The sequence below is a fragment of the Acartia tonsa genome, chromosome 2 (genome assembly GCF_053477335.1).
Source record: "Acartia tonsa isolate MP-2025a chromosome 2, ASM5347733v1, whole genome shotgun sequence".
Taxonomy (NCBI): Eukaryota; Metazoa; Arthropoda; class Copepoda; order Calanoida; family Acartiidae; genus Acartia; species Acartia tonsa.
In genome coordinates this window covers 30,111,102-30,125,406 of record NC_137261.1, presented here as the reverse complement: position 1 = coordinate 30,125,406, position 14,305 = coordinate 30,111,102, and the positions used below count along the sequence as shown (strand labels likewise).

Below are 14,305 nucleotides of genomic sequence, written 5' to 3'. Positions count from 1 at the left end.
ATCGTCTAAATTCCATTTTTCTTTGTGTGATATTGATTTAATTGAACCATATAGAACCTAAAATAAACAAAAAGTCTCGTCTGCTAAAAATTCCTTCTTATCTAGAATGATATATATCTAATTTGATACTATTTTAAGTACCTGCTTAACTTCTATTGATTTCAATGAATTGATATAACCTAAAGACACAATCTCTAAATCAGCCAATAGGAAAGCAGTGGTCATACAACCATTAAAAAGTGTTAATATTTTAAAGATTTTAGTGAGAAAGGGCGGTCGAATGGTTGAATATCTTAGGATATAGCTAGCTTTTGGCAAATTATGTCCTCTAAAAATTTTGTCGCTTGTATTTTAAGAAAGAATTAAATTGTATTTAACAGACATAAATAAAAGTGTTTGTCTGCTAGAATTTGCTTTTAAAGTTTAGGGTCAGAAGGACAATCTAGATATATTATATCTATTCGTCAATGTTTCCCTTTTTATTTCTTAGTAACATTATGTTATTATTTTTTCAAAATTTACCTGTCCCTTAAATCCTGGAAGGGACAGAGCAGCAGCTAGAATATTAAAAAAGTTTTCTTCCAACTATTTTTAGATGCAAACTTTGTTAGAGACATGCGTACAGTACCAGGGATGTATGGATGGACAATATAACCTTTGTTAGAGACATGCGTACAGTTCCAGGGACGTAGGGATAGGCAATATAACCTTTGTAAGAGACATGCGTACAGTGCCAGGGACGTAGGGATGGACAATATAACCTTTGTTAGAGACATGCTTACAGTTCCAGGGACGTAGAGATGGACAATATAACCTTTGTTAGAGACATGCTTACAGCTCCAGGGATGTAGGGATGGACAATATAACCTTTGTTAGAGACATGCTTACAGCTCCAGGGACGCAGAGGGTGGATAAGATAACCTTTGATAAACATTTAATTATTAGCAACTTTCTAAAACACTAGCGGTTACGCACCTTGAGGCCATTATGGGTTCCCAAGGTGATGGGGGTTAAAAAGTTTTGATTTTAGTTTTAAAAACCAAGAAGCAAAGAATCAACTAATAATCATATTTTTGTTTAGATAATGAAGAAAAGGACTTTCCAATTATACCAGAACTACCAAGGTTAATTACATTTTAAAGTAAAATATTTTTTTTTATAAATGTGAAAGAGTATATATTAGTAAAATTATTAATCAATAAAGTTATTATGTACTTAAAAATAGATTAAAATTTTGGAATTAATTTTGAATTTTTTCAATTTACTATGCGGGGAAAGCTGTCGATAGTACGATACGATATAAACTATTCTTTTATGTAAAGAGATGAATTATTACGAGTAGTAACAGCAGATACAGATTGGATGATTAATATCACCAAAAATGATCAAATAGGTAAAATCATTTATCTCTTTATTTATGAACATTTTTTGTATTGGTACTATAAATATCCCTTTTATCTGATTCCTAGTTAAACAAGGTACAATATTTTAAGGGAAACATTTCTATGATTAAGTACTAAAAATTGAAGTTTCTACTGAAACAGTATTTGCGCAATTTTGTAAAAGAAGTTGTATCAACTTTTTTTTTTATAGCTAGCCGGTCCTTTTAGTAAGTAGTAGATGTAAAATTTTTCATAGAATTCAGATATGCAATCGGTTTTTTTGTAGACCTCTTATTTTTTAAGTAATTTAAGTTTAAAAAAAAAAATTAAGTCGATTTTAAGGTACTAAAATGCAACAAAAAAAAGAAAGAAATGGCCATTATGAACAAAAATAGTAAGATCTTTAATTTGACACCTTACTTTTTCAATTCTGTCAGGTAATTATTGAAAAAATCGATTTTTTTAAACCCACGAGAATAAAAACTTTGAACTCAATTTTATCATTTCACAAGTAAAAAAATATGGGTTCATATATACCTTTAGAATCAGAAAAATATTACAAATCCATTGTAAGCAAAATTGAAAAAAAAAGTTTACAATATAGTATATAAACTACAATAAAAGGAATTATATGAAAATATCATATTATATTGTACAGGCAACGTCTTAACTCTTCAATTGAGTATAAAAATGGGAAGGGGGTATAGAGGGGGTAAAGAGAGGGTAAAAAAGGGAAGACGATAGTGTTGCCAGAACAAAAAAATACAATTGGCCATTTTTTTATTTTTTTATTTTTTTACTTTTTTTCAATTTTGCTTACAATGGATTCGTAATATTTTTCTGATTCTAAAGGTATATATGAACCCATGTTTTTTATGTCAGTTTGAGAAAATATTTAGGTCTAAAGTTTTTATTAAACCGAGGTTAAAAAAATAGATTTTTTCAATAATTACTCAACAGAATTTTAAAAGTAAGGTGTCAAATTAAAGATCTTACTATTTTTGTTCTTACTGGCCATTTTCTTCTTTTATTTTGTTGCGTTTTAGTACCTTAAAACCGACTTAATTATTTTTTTAAAAAACTTAAATTACTTAAAAAATAAGAGGTCTACAAAAAAACCGATTGCATATCTGAATTCTATGAAAAATTTTACATCTACTACTTACTAAAAGAACCGGCTAGCTATAAAAAAAAAAGTTGATACACCTTCTTTGTATGTATCTTATAACTTTAAATTCTCTTTATTAATCTATCTATCTAGCTCAGGGGCGTCCAAGCTTTTTATTTTGGGGGGGGGTAAAAAAATTTTAAGTGGGGGTAATTCGTTTTTGGGGGGGGTAAAATGGCGCGCGAAGCGCGCCGCAAATTTTTTTACCCCCCCCCAAAATTTTTACCCCGGAGGTAAAATTTGCTTGGGGGGGGGTAATTACCCCTCCTAAAATCTGTTGGCAGGGGTAAATTTAGTTTCCCCACCCCAAAATTTCCCCCCGGGATAAAATTTTTTGGGGGGGTAATTAAAATTTTATTAAATATATAGTATTAAATATGCGCGCGAAGCGTGCAAAAATTTTTTTATTAGAGATTTTTTATTTGGGGGGAGGGGGTGCCTACGGCACCCCCCGGGTAGGGGTAAATTTTAAATGGGGGGGGTAAAATGAAAAAAGTTTTGGGGGGGGCCTACGGCACCCCCAAAATCGTTGGGGGGGGGGGGGGGGTTAATCGCCCCATTACCCCCCCCCCTTGGACGTCTATGATCTAGCTTTCTACCTATCTATATATCTGTCTACCTATCTAGGTCCACCTTTAACAGAAAATGAGAAAGAAAATTGGCCTGGACTGCTATGGGAGATTTATCAATATTTCTTTACTCAGTCCACATCCGATACATGTAAATTATCTAACTTATTATGTTAATTTTTGACAAAGTCTATGACATATTTAAAATATTTCGTTGTATTATGTTATCAATTACTATGGTACACTCAGAGATAGAGTAAACCAAAGATGACAAACAGACAATGTGAGTTATAGAGCAGAGCTGGATCTTTAAATCGTTTAGAGGTGCGCTGAACCAGGGCGATTCATTTCAGCGCACCATCAGATTATTAATACCAATCTTTAAATTGAATTGGCATGGGCGATTTAGGGCGGCCAGTGGCGCGGTACCAGCGCGCCAATGGTACTCAACTAGTGGCATTGCCGCGCCAAATCGGGGTAAATCATATTTAATAAATAATTTTTTTAAAAAAATTAGTTTAATATATTATTGCAAAACTATAGTGAAAACATTTTTATAGTTATTTTTAAAATAAATTATATATTGTTTTATATAAAACACCATACTGGCCCGGCTTAAGTTATAAAATTGTACCAGCACGTATGGATATGTTATTGAGTGTCGCCAGCGATCTAACATCATCGCCGAAAATCTTTTTAAAGATCCAAATAAATTAGCAGTAGCTGTGGCGTACCATCAGTGCACCTCCGGTTCACCTCTGAATCGCCCCGATTCAGCGCACCATCAAAACGATTTAAAGATCCAGCTCAGATGTTCAGCTGTCACAAAAAAGGAGATGAAAATATTTAATATATCATAGAAAATCACAAACCTAAAAAAAAAAGTATTTATGTCTTTTAAAGCTTGGCCGATAGTTCGATGGACCAATTTCTATAATTTGAAAATCATATTTACTCCACAACGTTACTTACGCACTGACAGACGGACAGATAGACAAAGTAAATTATAGAGTAGCTTCACTAGTAAAAAATTTTTTTTTATTATCTAGGGAAAACCAAGGATAGCTTATCAGAAGATGTGAAACCTTTACTAGAGGTATGACTGAATTTATGTTTAAATCGCTTTAAAATAATAAAACTTAACCCTTAACAGTCGGGCCCCTTGCCGCACCTTAATCAGTCGGGGTCAACCTTTGTTTTTAGGTCCTTTTTTACTTAAAAATTTCAAACGGCTGTAATTTTTTTTTTTTGAAGCTAGAAGAAATTTTTTTCAGAAAATGTTTATTTTTATGTAAATTTTATATTTGAAATATCAAAACACAAGTTTCAGCGGCCGCAGCTGTACTTGGCAGCTTCCAGCTGCCGCAGTCGGCGGTCGGCATGAAAACGGCGGCGGATCTTTATGAAATTTTAATACATTATGTAGACATGTCAGAAAAGCTTAAGTTTAAAATTTGAAGTCTCTAAGTCAAAAATTGCGGCCACAGGAGCATTTTAAAGACTTCTGGAGACCTGGAGGATCAGGACCTGGAGGATCATACCTGGAACATGAAATTGACTTGAACACCTGTATTTAATATGAGGATGTACTACTAGAGGATATTTTAGTATTTTGGTAAGATAAAATGCTTTGTTTAGGTCAAAAAAAAATATTTTTGTTCTTTACCTGGATGACCCTGCCAGGTTTGCGAGCATCCTGTGCCCGCCAGGATGGAGATATTCAAAAAATTCCAACTCTCAGTTATGTGTCATACCCATACTTAAAAAGTCAAGCAGTTTGGGCTCTTTATCTTTCACACACAGAAAATGAGATAGAAAAAACCGGATGGGGGGGCGTTCAACGCCCCCCCCCCCCCCCGACCGTTAAGGGTTAATAACTTTGATTGTCTGTTAGCCTGTTCTGGATTAAATTCATGATCTTAATTATAATTTGTAAAAGATAAATTCAAGGATGACAACCTCAATTAGGAGCGAAGCACAAAAAATCATGGATGAATGAAAATAAGGCAAAGTAAATTGTAGTGCAGATTTTCAGTGATCAAAAAAAAGAAAATATTAATAAAATTGGAGATAATTTTCCTTTCCGCGGAAAGCTATCTATAATACCATGCAATACATAACTATTCTAGGGTGACATAGCCGGAGTAAAATTGGAGCTCACAGACCAAGGAAGAAATGCGCTTTTAGGAATTCATCACATATTAATTATATTGAAATTAAGGAAATAAAATTTCATAACTAGAGGCACTAGAAACGGGGGATGGGAAAGTGTACCCCCAACCCCCTAATTTTAAGAAACAGTTTTAAAAGTTTTTAAAGGTTTTTTTTGGGGCGATTTTTTTCGGTAGGCTGGTGGTGATACCCTTCCACAAAATAGTTATAAACCTTTCTAGAACCTAAAAGAAGCTAAAGAGTGGTTAGCGAGATCCTTTAGTACAAACAGACTGACATCCTGTTACTTTTAAATAAGGATAGCTAGGAATATTGAAACCAAATAAGGTTGGATAGTACATTGCGACTTCAACTTTAGGACTTCAAGACAAATGATAAATAAATAAAAAGTGTCCCTTAATTGAATATACACATTGAATAAACAAATATGCTTCCAAAATTAATTTTTATCACGTTTTAAAATCTAAATCATAAATGTCATTTTCCAGCCGTTTCAAAACATTAGATTCAATTCAATTATGCGTTTCAGCCTGACTTCCCTATTATATAATATGTAATACTTGTATGTATTTATGATTATATAATTGTATTTGTGTACATTACTATTTGCACATTTCTCACAGTTTTTATGCAATTTTACATCTTTTCTATAGAGATTGTCGTTTTAAATCAATGTCTCGTGATATAAAACCAAGGATGACAACAGCCATTAAAGCAAAGCTCTATAATCAGAAGTTGTCAAATAATAATAATAAAGTTGTCAAAAACGTTAAAACCAGCATTTAAAAATTATAGAGTTAGAAATCTGATATAAAACATCTTGCACAAAATCTTAACCGACAAAGAGAGGCCTATAATTAATCTGAAATAGTCACAATAATGCATTCACATCTATCTGGTTTGCCATTTGGTAGCTAGCAGAATTTAAAGTTCTTAGATTTTTGGGGATTTGATATTACGAATCATTTGGAATAGTTACAATTCTGTACATTTATGCTGCTAGGAAGTAAATTTATTTTATTTTAAAAACCCTTACGTGATTATTTACCAAAAAATATTTATTTTTTTATTTTTAACTGCGTTCAAATTTTTATAGAATTTAAAATATAATAATATAAAAATAGTACGTGAATATTTACACATATTCAGCTTTTTTATTTTATAAAAAAAATATTATGAAAAGTATTTAATTACAAAGTAGGGTAATAATAAATAATAACATTAATATGTAATAATAAGAATAAATTATTATTAATTGCTCAATAATAATATTATTCACTATACAATGTCAATATAAGTACTTGGCCCCTCATGGAAAACATAGTAAAAACAAGGATGACAACATCCATAAATAGCGCAGCGCAAAAAATCATGGTGGTAGAGAATAAAGTCAAAATGTAAAGAACGTTGGTAAGAACAAGAATAGATTTGTGGGAAAAAATCACAAAAAATTTTCCACTTATTTCCTTATTTTTTTTATATTTATACTTCTCTAGAAATATATTTTATCCAGAATCAGAAAAAAATAAATCCATTGCTTTAAATATAGTTTTACGGACAGAAGAACATCCGGACCAAGTGAGATATATAGTAGCTTTGGTACTAATTATTAAGCATATATGATGGAAATTATAACACAGATAAACTTTGGGAGAATGGGACTGTTCCATATGTTATCTCTTCAAGGTATAGTTAATGGCCATTTAAAAGTTTAAAAAATGTTATATTCCTGGCTCAGCAGCCACACATGAGCCTAAAATTTAGACCCACTCGTGTAAAAAACAAAAAAAGGAAAAGATGGATTTTTTGTTTAGAAACATCCTTTTTAATTTCAAAGTTGCCGAGCCCAGGTATAAGTGCTCCATTCAGTATATATCAGAAATAAGTTTTAACCAACAAGCGAAATAAATCTAAAATAATATTTAGAGGCCAGATTTATTAGAAGTCGTCAATTCTACGATGTGTTGACCCCCAACGACAGCTAAAATTACGTATAGATTTCGTGATTTTTTTAAAATGAACTTCGTTGTTGGCATAAGCTTAGTATATATCATTTTCATGTTATTTAACAGCGTAGGTTGCGTGATTTTATTTCCAAGTAAGAAGAATCTTCTATGTGAAATATGATTTTCATTGATTTCAATTTTTTTTAGATTTTCTTGGACAGAAAGACACATTATTGGAAGGTAATGAAAAATTTCTTAGTTTAGATAAAAATAAAAATATATTCTTTAAGATTGATTTATTTTACTCATTTACTTTTAGTGCTATGAGAGATATTGAAGCAAGGTATAAAAATCCTTTTATATTTCATTAATGCAGATTATAAAGTAAATTAACTAATTTCTTAAATGAGAATCATATTTTTTTCATATTTAAATTTTTAAAAGCATTTCTATAATTTATACGTGATATTATTGTAATATCGATTTCAACCATTATAATCGTTACCAGAAAGTCCATACGTCTATTTAAAACATGCTAATTTCTAACTTTGTTGGCAACAACTTTTTGTATGATAAGGTTCTGATTATCTTTCTTGTATTTTTAATTATGTAGTACGTGTGTACAATTTGTCCCATATTCATCTGAGAAATTTCAAAGCTACATTCATATCATCCCAGACACAGGTAAAGTATATTTTTACTTTTACTTTAACAATGACTAGCAGTGACCCCTGAGGTCACTTAGAGTGGCGAGGAGTTGTATTTTCGACCCCCCCCCCCTTTTTTATTTCAATTTTTAAAAAAATTAAAAAAATGGGGTGATTATGATATCCTACCAGCCCAAAACAGCTATAAATTTTCCAAGACCTATGAGAAGCTACACTATATCATAATAGAACATAATTAGAACGTCAAAAAAAAACTTGAACAAAACTATGAATAAGGCTTACACCAATGGATATTGAATACATGGATATATTGATAGGAGATAATTTGTCGTCAATTTAGGTTTCTAATATGGACCCCATTTATAGGTCAGTTCATTTATCCAATATTAGGGAAAGAGAGGGGATAAAGGGGCTGAGTGGGGGTATATGTGGAGCATAGTTATTTTAGCCAGCTGCGAGTATTACTTCATCATCATCAGAGTACATGAAAGTTTGGTGCAACATCCAAGTAATAAAAGATCGATTTCTTTGATACATGTATTTGTATTTAGGTTGTTACAGTTTGGTTGGCGAACAAGGAGGTGTCCAGGTATAACATTAGCTTATTTGACTAAAATATTTAAGACTTTTTTGTATTTTGTTTAGACAATTTCTTGGCAAGGGATGTTTATTCAAAGAATATTTATATTTATTTGTCTATTGTATAGGTTATATCTCTAGGCCAGGGATGTTTATTCAAAGAATATTTATATTTACTTGTCTATTGTATAGGTTATATCTCTAGGCCAGGGATGTTTATTCAAAGAATTATTATATTTATTTGTCTATTGTATAGGTTGTATCTCTAGGCCAGGGATGTTTATTCAAAGAATATTTATATTTATTTGTCTATTGTATATGTTGTATCTCTAGGCCAGGGATGTTTATTCAAAGAATATTTATATTTATTTGTCTATTGTATAGGTTATATCTCTAGGCCAGGGATGTTTATTCAAAGAATATTTATATTTATTTGTCTAATGTATAGGTTGTATTTCTAGGCCAGGAATATTTATTCAAAGAATATTTATATTTATTTGTTTATTGTATACTAGGTTTTATCTCTAGGCCAGGGATGTTTATTCAAAGAATATTTATATTTATTTGTCTATTGTATAGGTTGTATCTCTAGGCCAGGGATGTTTATTCAAAGAATATTTATATTTATTTGTCTATTGTATACTAGGTTGTATCTCTAGGCCAGGGATGTTTATTCAAAGAATATTTATATTTATTGTCTATTGTATAATAGGTTGTATCTCTAGGCCAGGGATGTTTATTCAAAGAATATTTATATTTATTTGTCTATTGTATACTAGGTTGTATCTCTTGGCCAGGGATGTTTATTCAAAGAATATTTATATTTATTGTCTATTGTATAATAGGTTGTATCTCTAGGCCAGGGATGTTTATTCAAAGAATATTTATATTTATTGTCTATTGTATACTAGGTTGTATCTCTAGGCCAGGGATGTTTATTCAAAGAATATTTATATTTATTGTCTATTGTATACTAGGTTGTATCTCTAGGCCAGGGATGTTTATTCAAAGAATATTTATATTTATTTGTCTATTGTATAGGTTATATCTCTAGGCCAGGGATGTTTATTCAAAGAATATTTATATTTATTTGTCTAATGTATAGGTTGTATTTCTAGGCCAGGAATATTTATTCAAAGAATATTTATATTTATTTGTCTATTGTATACTAGGTTTTATCTCTAGGCCAGGGATGTTTATTCAAAGAATATTTATATTTATTTGTCTATTGTATAGGTTGTATCTCTAGGCCAGGGATGTTTATTCAAAGAATATTTATATTTATTTGTCTATTGTATACTAGGTTGTATCTCTAGGCCAGGGATGTTTATTCAAAGAATATTTATATTTATTGTCTATTGTATAATAGGTTGTATCTCTAGGCCAGGGATGTTTATTCAAAGAATATTTATATTTATTTGTCTATTGTATACTAGGTTGTATCTCTTGGCCAGGGATGTTTATTCAAAGAATATTTATATTTATTGTCTATTGTATAATAGGTTGTATCTCTAGGCCAGGGATGTTTATTCAAAGAATATTTATATTTATTTGTCTATTGTATAGGTTATATCTCTAGGCCAGGGATGTTTATTCAAAGAATATTTATATTTATTTGTCTATTGTATACTAGGTTGTATCTCTAGGCCAGGGATGTTTATTCAAAGAATATTTATATTTATTGTCTATTGTATAATAGGTTGTATCTCTAGGCCAGGGATGTTTATTCAAAGAATATTTATATTTATTTGTCTATTGTATACTAGGTTGTATCTCTAGGCCAGGGATGTTTATTCAAAGAATATTTATATTTACTTGTCTATTGTATAATAGGTTGTATCTCTAGGCCAGGGATGTTTATTCAAAGAATATTTATATTTATTGTCTATTGTATAATAGGTTGTATCTCTAGGCCAGGGATGTTTATTCAAAGAATATTTATATTTATTTGTCTATTGTATACTAGGTTTTATCTCTAGGCCAGGGATGTTTATTCAAAGAATATTTATATTTTTTGTCTATTGTATACTAGGTTGTATCTCTTGGCCAGGGATGTTTATTCAAAGGGATAGTTGAACATGAATTTCTGCACACTCTTGGCCTCTGGCATGAACAATCAAGGTACATTTATTTCAAACATTGACTTTTTCTTGGAAAAACTTCACTTGAAATTTAAGTCATACAGTAGCTGAGTAAATCATAATTTTATTGACTAATGAAGACTCGAGTTTGGTCTTAGGAATTTCAGAAGTCTATCTAATCAGAAAATAAGTTAAAAATTGACGGACAAAGCGAGTCATAGAAGTGATCTAGGATAAGGGATAAGCCAAAGGCTGATTAATTGATGTACATTCCCAATTATGATACACAAAATTACCCCGTTTGTAGATTACAATTAATTGATGAAACGTTTGGACACCCAACTTTATGGACAAACTAATCAAAATTCAATGTTAAGCCAACAAATAAAAAACTTTATTAATATACAATAAACATCCCAATGTCCCCTCCCTCCCTGAAGCCATAAAGACAATTTACATTTCAGGGAAGACAGGGACAAGTATGTGCAAATCCTTTGGCATAACATACAACTAGGAATGGAGGATCAATTTGCACGGTAACTTGTTTTGTAGAGTACCTCCGAGCAAAATGATATGCTAACCATGTAGGGCAAGAACCTCCAGAAAATTTAGAAAATCATATACTTCAGCCATACTCTTTTTTATTGTACAAAGATATTGTTGCTATATTCTCAATAATTAAATGTTTGATTAAGTTATAGAGGAGACACACTGAATGAAACATATGATTATGAGAGTGTTATGCACTACAGCAATACAGCTTTCTCCAGGTATATTTTTTAAATACCTGAGGTGGATTCTTATAAAAAATTAGGGTCGCTGTAGATTTTTTAATGTGATTTTGGAGGATTTTTCACAAAAACAATTTTGCCTCACCAGCGATGCAGCGACCTTAATTTTTTCTTGGCTTTCTAGGCTTCTAGGGGGCCGGGTGGATGTCTCCCAAAAAGTGATAAAATGGGGGGAGGTATTTTTTCTACGTGCTATTTGTCATTGGGAAATTACTCTATAGCCCAAAAGAATTATTTTAAAAATCATTAAAGTAGGTGTAGGACCATATTGGTCCAGTGATTAGCTCGAACTTTCGACACAATCAGACTTATAGACACACTTATTCATATTTTGTATAAAACTTAAAACAATGGAGCTATAAACAGATAACCAAAAAGTAGCATATACTAAAATATGTCGAATTTATTTCGGCGCGCCCTTATCAATCAAGGTGTGATTTTTAGTTTTTAACTAAGATTTTGTCCATTTCACCTGCCAGAATTGTCATTATTTAAGAAACATTAAATATTTTAGAAATGGAAAGCCTACTATTGTACCAAAGGAAAGAGGTAAAATCATTTGTTGAACCAGAGTAACTAAAATGAACATTTACTAGTTTATTGCTCTACTTTCTTAAGATGTTCTTTTGCCATGGGATGGAAATAGTTATTCTTGTTTGATGGTAGTAGAGAAAATGTAGGATCTCGTGGCATTACAAGAGTAGTGACGCAATTTTGAGATCTCATTTTTTGCGTTTTTTACTTTTGTCCAACCTCCAAATAAAATTCAAAGAAGGCTCCTAAATCTGCCTTGTAAAATGTGAAAATTGATATCTGAAAATTGCTTCACATCTCACGTTTTGCATATTCCGCGAGACCCTGCTTTTTTCTGCTATCACCGTTCTGGTTTACTTTAGGAAAAGGCATGTCAATGGGACAAAGATACCGACTATCAAACCAAGACAAAACAAAAATAAGAAAGATGTATGGTTGTCAAGGATTGAACTCGTCTTCTAAACATGCATCATATAATTTTATTATACTATTTATTATGTGTATTATATGCTTCTATTGTTATTGAGGTTTTTTATTGTAAGGTTTCGTGAATTTTTATATAATGATTTAATATGCAAAAATATTACAAAATAATAAAAGCTGTAAACCTTTACAATTCTTAACGCCTTGAGGGAAATTTGATTTCCTCAGCTCAGATGCTATTTAAGATATATAGACTGTTAAATTTGTTTGTTGAAGATACTCTCTTAAGGAAAACATTCTTAAGGAAAACATTCTTGAATCGATATGCTTAAAACTAACTTACAATGGTCTAAAATTTTGTATATAATACTGTTATCGCCCTCCCAATCAAAGTAACGAGGAAATCGAAGAGTTTTTCAGACTTTTTCTTGACTTAATTGAAAAAATTTCTGCTCTTAACCTACCATATTTTATTATGGGTGATTTTAACTTTGACTTATTCAAACTCAATTACCTAAATAGCAACTCTATGAGAATAATTGAAGCCCTCTCATTTAATGGTATCATCAACACCATTACCAGAGCAACTAGAATTACAAAATCATCTGCAACACTTCTAGATCTATTTGGGGTAGGGAATTTTATTCAAAATCTAATGTCATCCTTTGTATTAAACTCTAAAATATCAGATCACTTGCCTATTATAAACTCATTTCGTATAGATAAAATAAAAAAACAAAAATTACCCGATTTTTATGAAAAAAGAGAAGTAAATGATGAAAACTTTGACGCCCTAAATTATGCCCTATACCATACTGATTGGCGTAGTGTTTTAAATTAACAAGATGTAAATTTAGCATATGATAGTTCCATATAATAGGCAAGTTAGGAAAGCAAAAGTTGAGTATTATCGCAAACAAATTATTATTGTATTAAAAATAGTTTTGTTAGGCCCAAGAGGCTGAAGGCCCGGGTTAAAAAGACATGACTTTTTATGATCATTTTCAATACTAAACTTTTCGACCAATATGAATGCTACGATTGATTGTTATATCTTCCAAGGTATTTTTCAAATTTTAAATTATGATAAAATCACATAAACTTCTAAAAGGTCTTTTTTCTTCATGTCTTATTAGCAACACATGTCTTGAATTAGTAAAAAGGATGACCACATCAAACATCCAAAACTTTAAAATCAGAAGAAAGGACAAACAAACTATTAAGTTAAGTGTTAGAGCTTAATAATCAGAACATGAATTTGTTGGTCTAAATAAAATTGTTCAATATTTTTGCAAAGGTTACAGTATCTTTTAATATTGTAACTTGTTGTCCTTGGAATCAGTACTCCAAAAATCAGATTAATAGGATAGTTATATAATTTAAAAGTTGTTATCAAATTATCAAACGCTTCCAAATTGTACCAAACTGTTAAATCAAAAGGACAATACTAACATGTCAAAACTAACGAAAAGAGCTAATCGTTACTGACGGACGGGCCGATCATAAATATAGAAAAGCTTTGCTTTGAAAATGCAGTCTAAAATAATTAATTTTAACTTTATCGACTTAATAGAAAAAGAAAGATAAATATTTGACATAAGGAGGATATTAAATCAGGGAAATAGATAATGGTGGTGGATTTTCCAGTATGGCTCCGAAACCGATTAATATCCGCTGGATTGGAACCAGTACTTAGCTAAAATAAAAATCATGTATCGTATCGTATTATAGACAGTTTTCATAAATTCAAATATTAAAGTAAAATATAAATCATAACATTGATATCAGGGCCTTCAGTCCCTCATGGCTAACAAAGTGATTTTATTCTTATAATGCTTCATTTTAATATCCGCGAAAAGCTGCGATTAATACTTTTGTCGCATTTAACTTAACAATATTTATCTTATATTACCTTTATATTGATTTTGTCTGTCTTTTTGACCAATTTGAAAGGAGTAATTCAACACTTTGGAGGAAGAGGTAAGATTTTCA

The 14,305-nt window shown here is 30.9% G+C and overlaps 2 protein-coding genes across 2 annotated transcripts; both read left to right on the top strand.

The window, feature by feature from the left end:
* Positions 1 to 615: 615 nt before the first annotated feature.
* LOC145312493 (uncharacterized) lies at positions 616 to 5,347 on the top strand. Its single transcript, XM_080151752.1, has 6 exons — positions 616 to 619; positions 1,082 to 1,124; positions 1,323 to 1,393; positions 3,178 to 3,270; positions 4,169 to 4,215; positions 5,249 to 5,347. The coding sequence occupies exons 1-6, from the start codon at positions 616 to 618 to the stop codon at positions 5,345 to 5,347; spliced, it is 357 nt and encodes a 118-aa protein (XP_080007878.1).
* Positions 5,348 to 6,485: 1,138 nt separating this feature from the next.
* LOC145312776 (zinc metalloproteinase nas-4-like) lies at positions 6,486 to 12,501 on the top strand. Its single transcript, XM_080152021.1, has 10 exons — positions 6,486 to 6,977; positions 7,445 to 7,477; positions 7,557 to 7,580; positions 7,851 to 7,921; positions 8,457 to 8,494; positions 10,517 to 10,605; positions 11,030 to 11,101; positions 11,261 to 11,335; positions 11,871 to 11,905; positions 12,253 to 12,501. The coding sequence occupies exons 3-10, from the start codon at positions 7,561 to 7,563 to the stop codon at positions 12,414 to 12,416; spliced, it is 564 nt and encodes a 187-aa protein (XP_080008147.1). The 5' UTR covers positions 6,486 to 6,977; positions 7,445 to 7,477; positions 7,557 to 7,560; the 3' UTR covers positions 12,417 to 12,501.
* Positions 12,502 to 14,305: the final 1,804 nt, after the last annotated feature.

Excerpts from the sequence above, each read along its gene's own strand:
- LOC145312493 (XM_080151752.1), top strand. Across the intron at positions 1,125-1,322 it reads ATTATACCAGAACTACCAAG|AGATGAATTATTACGAGTAG; the intron begins GTTAATTACATT and ends TTTTATGTAAAG. Across the intron at positions 3,271-4,168 it reads TCAGTCCACATCCGATACAT|GGAAAACCAAGGATAGCTTA; the intron begins GTAAATTATCTA and ends TTTATTATCTAG.
- LOC145312776 (XM_080152021.1), top strand. The coding sequence starts at position 7,561 with ATGAGAGATATTGAAGCAAG. Across the intron at positions 7,922-8,456 it reads TCATATCATCCCAGACACAG|GTTGTTACAGTTTGGTTGGC; the intron begins GTAAAGTATATT and ends ATTTGTATTTAG. Across the intron at positions 11,102-11,260 it reads ATGGAGGATCAATTTGCACG|TTATAGAGGAGACACACTGA; the intron begins GTAACTTGTTTT and ends TGTTTGATTAAG.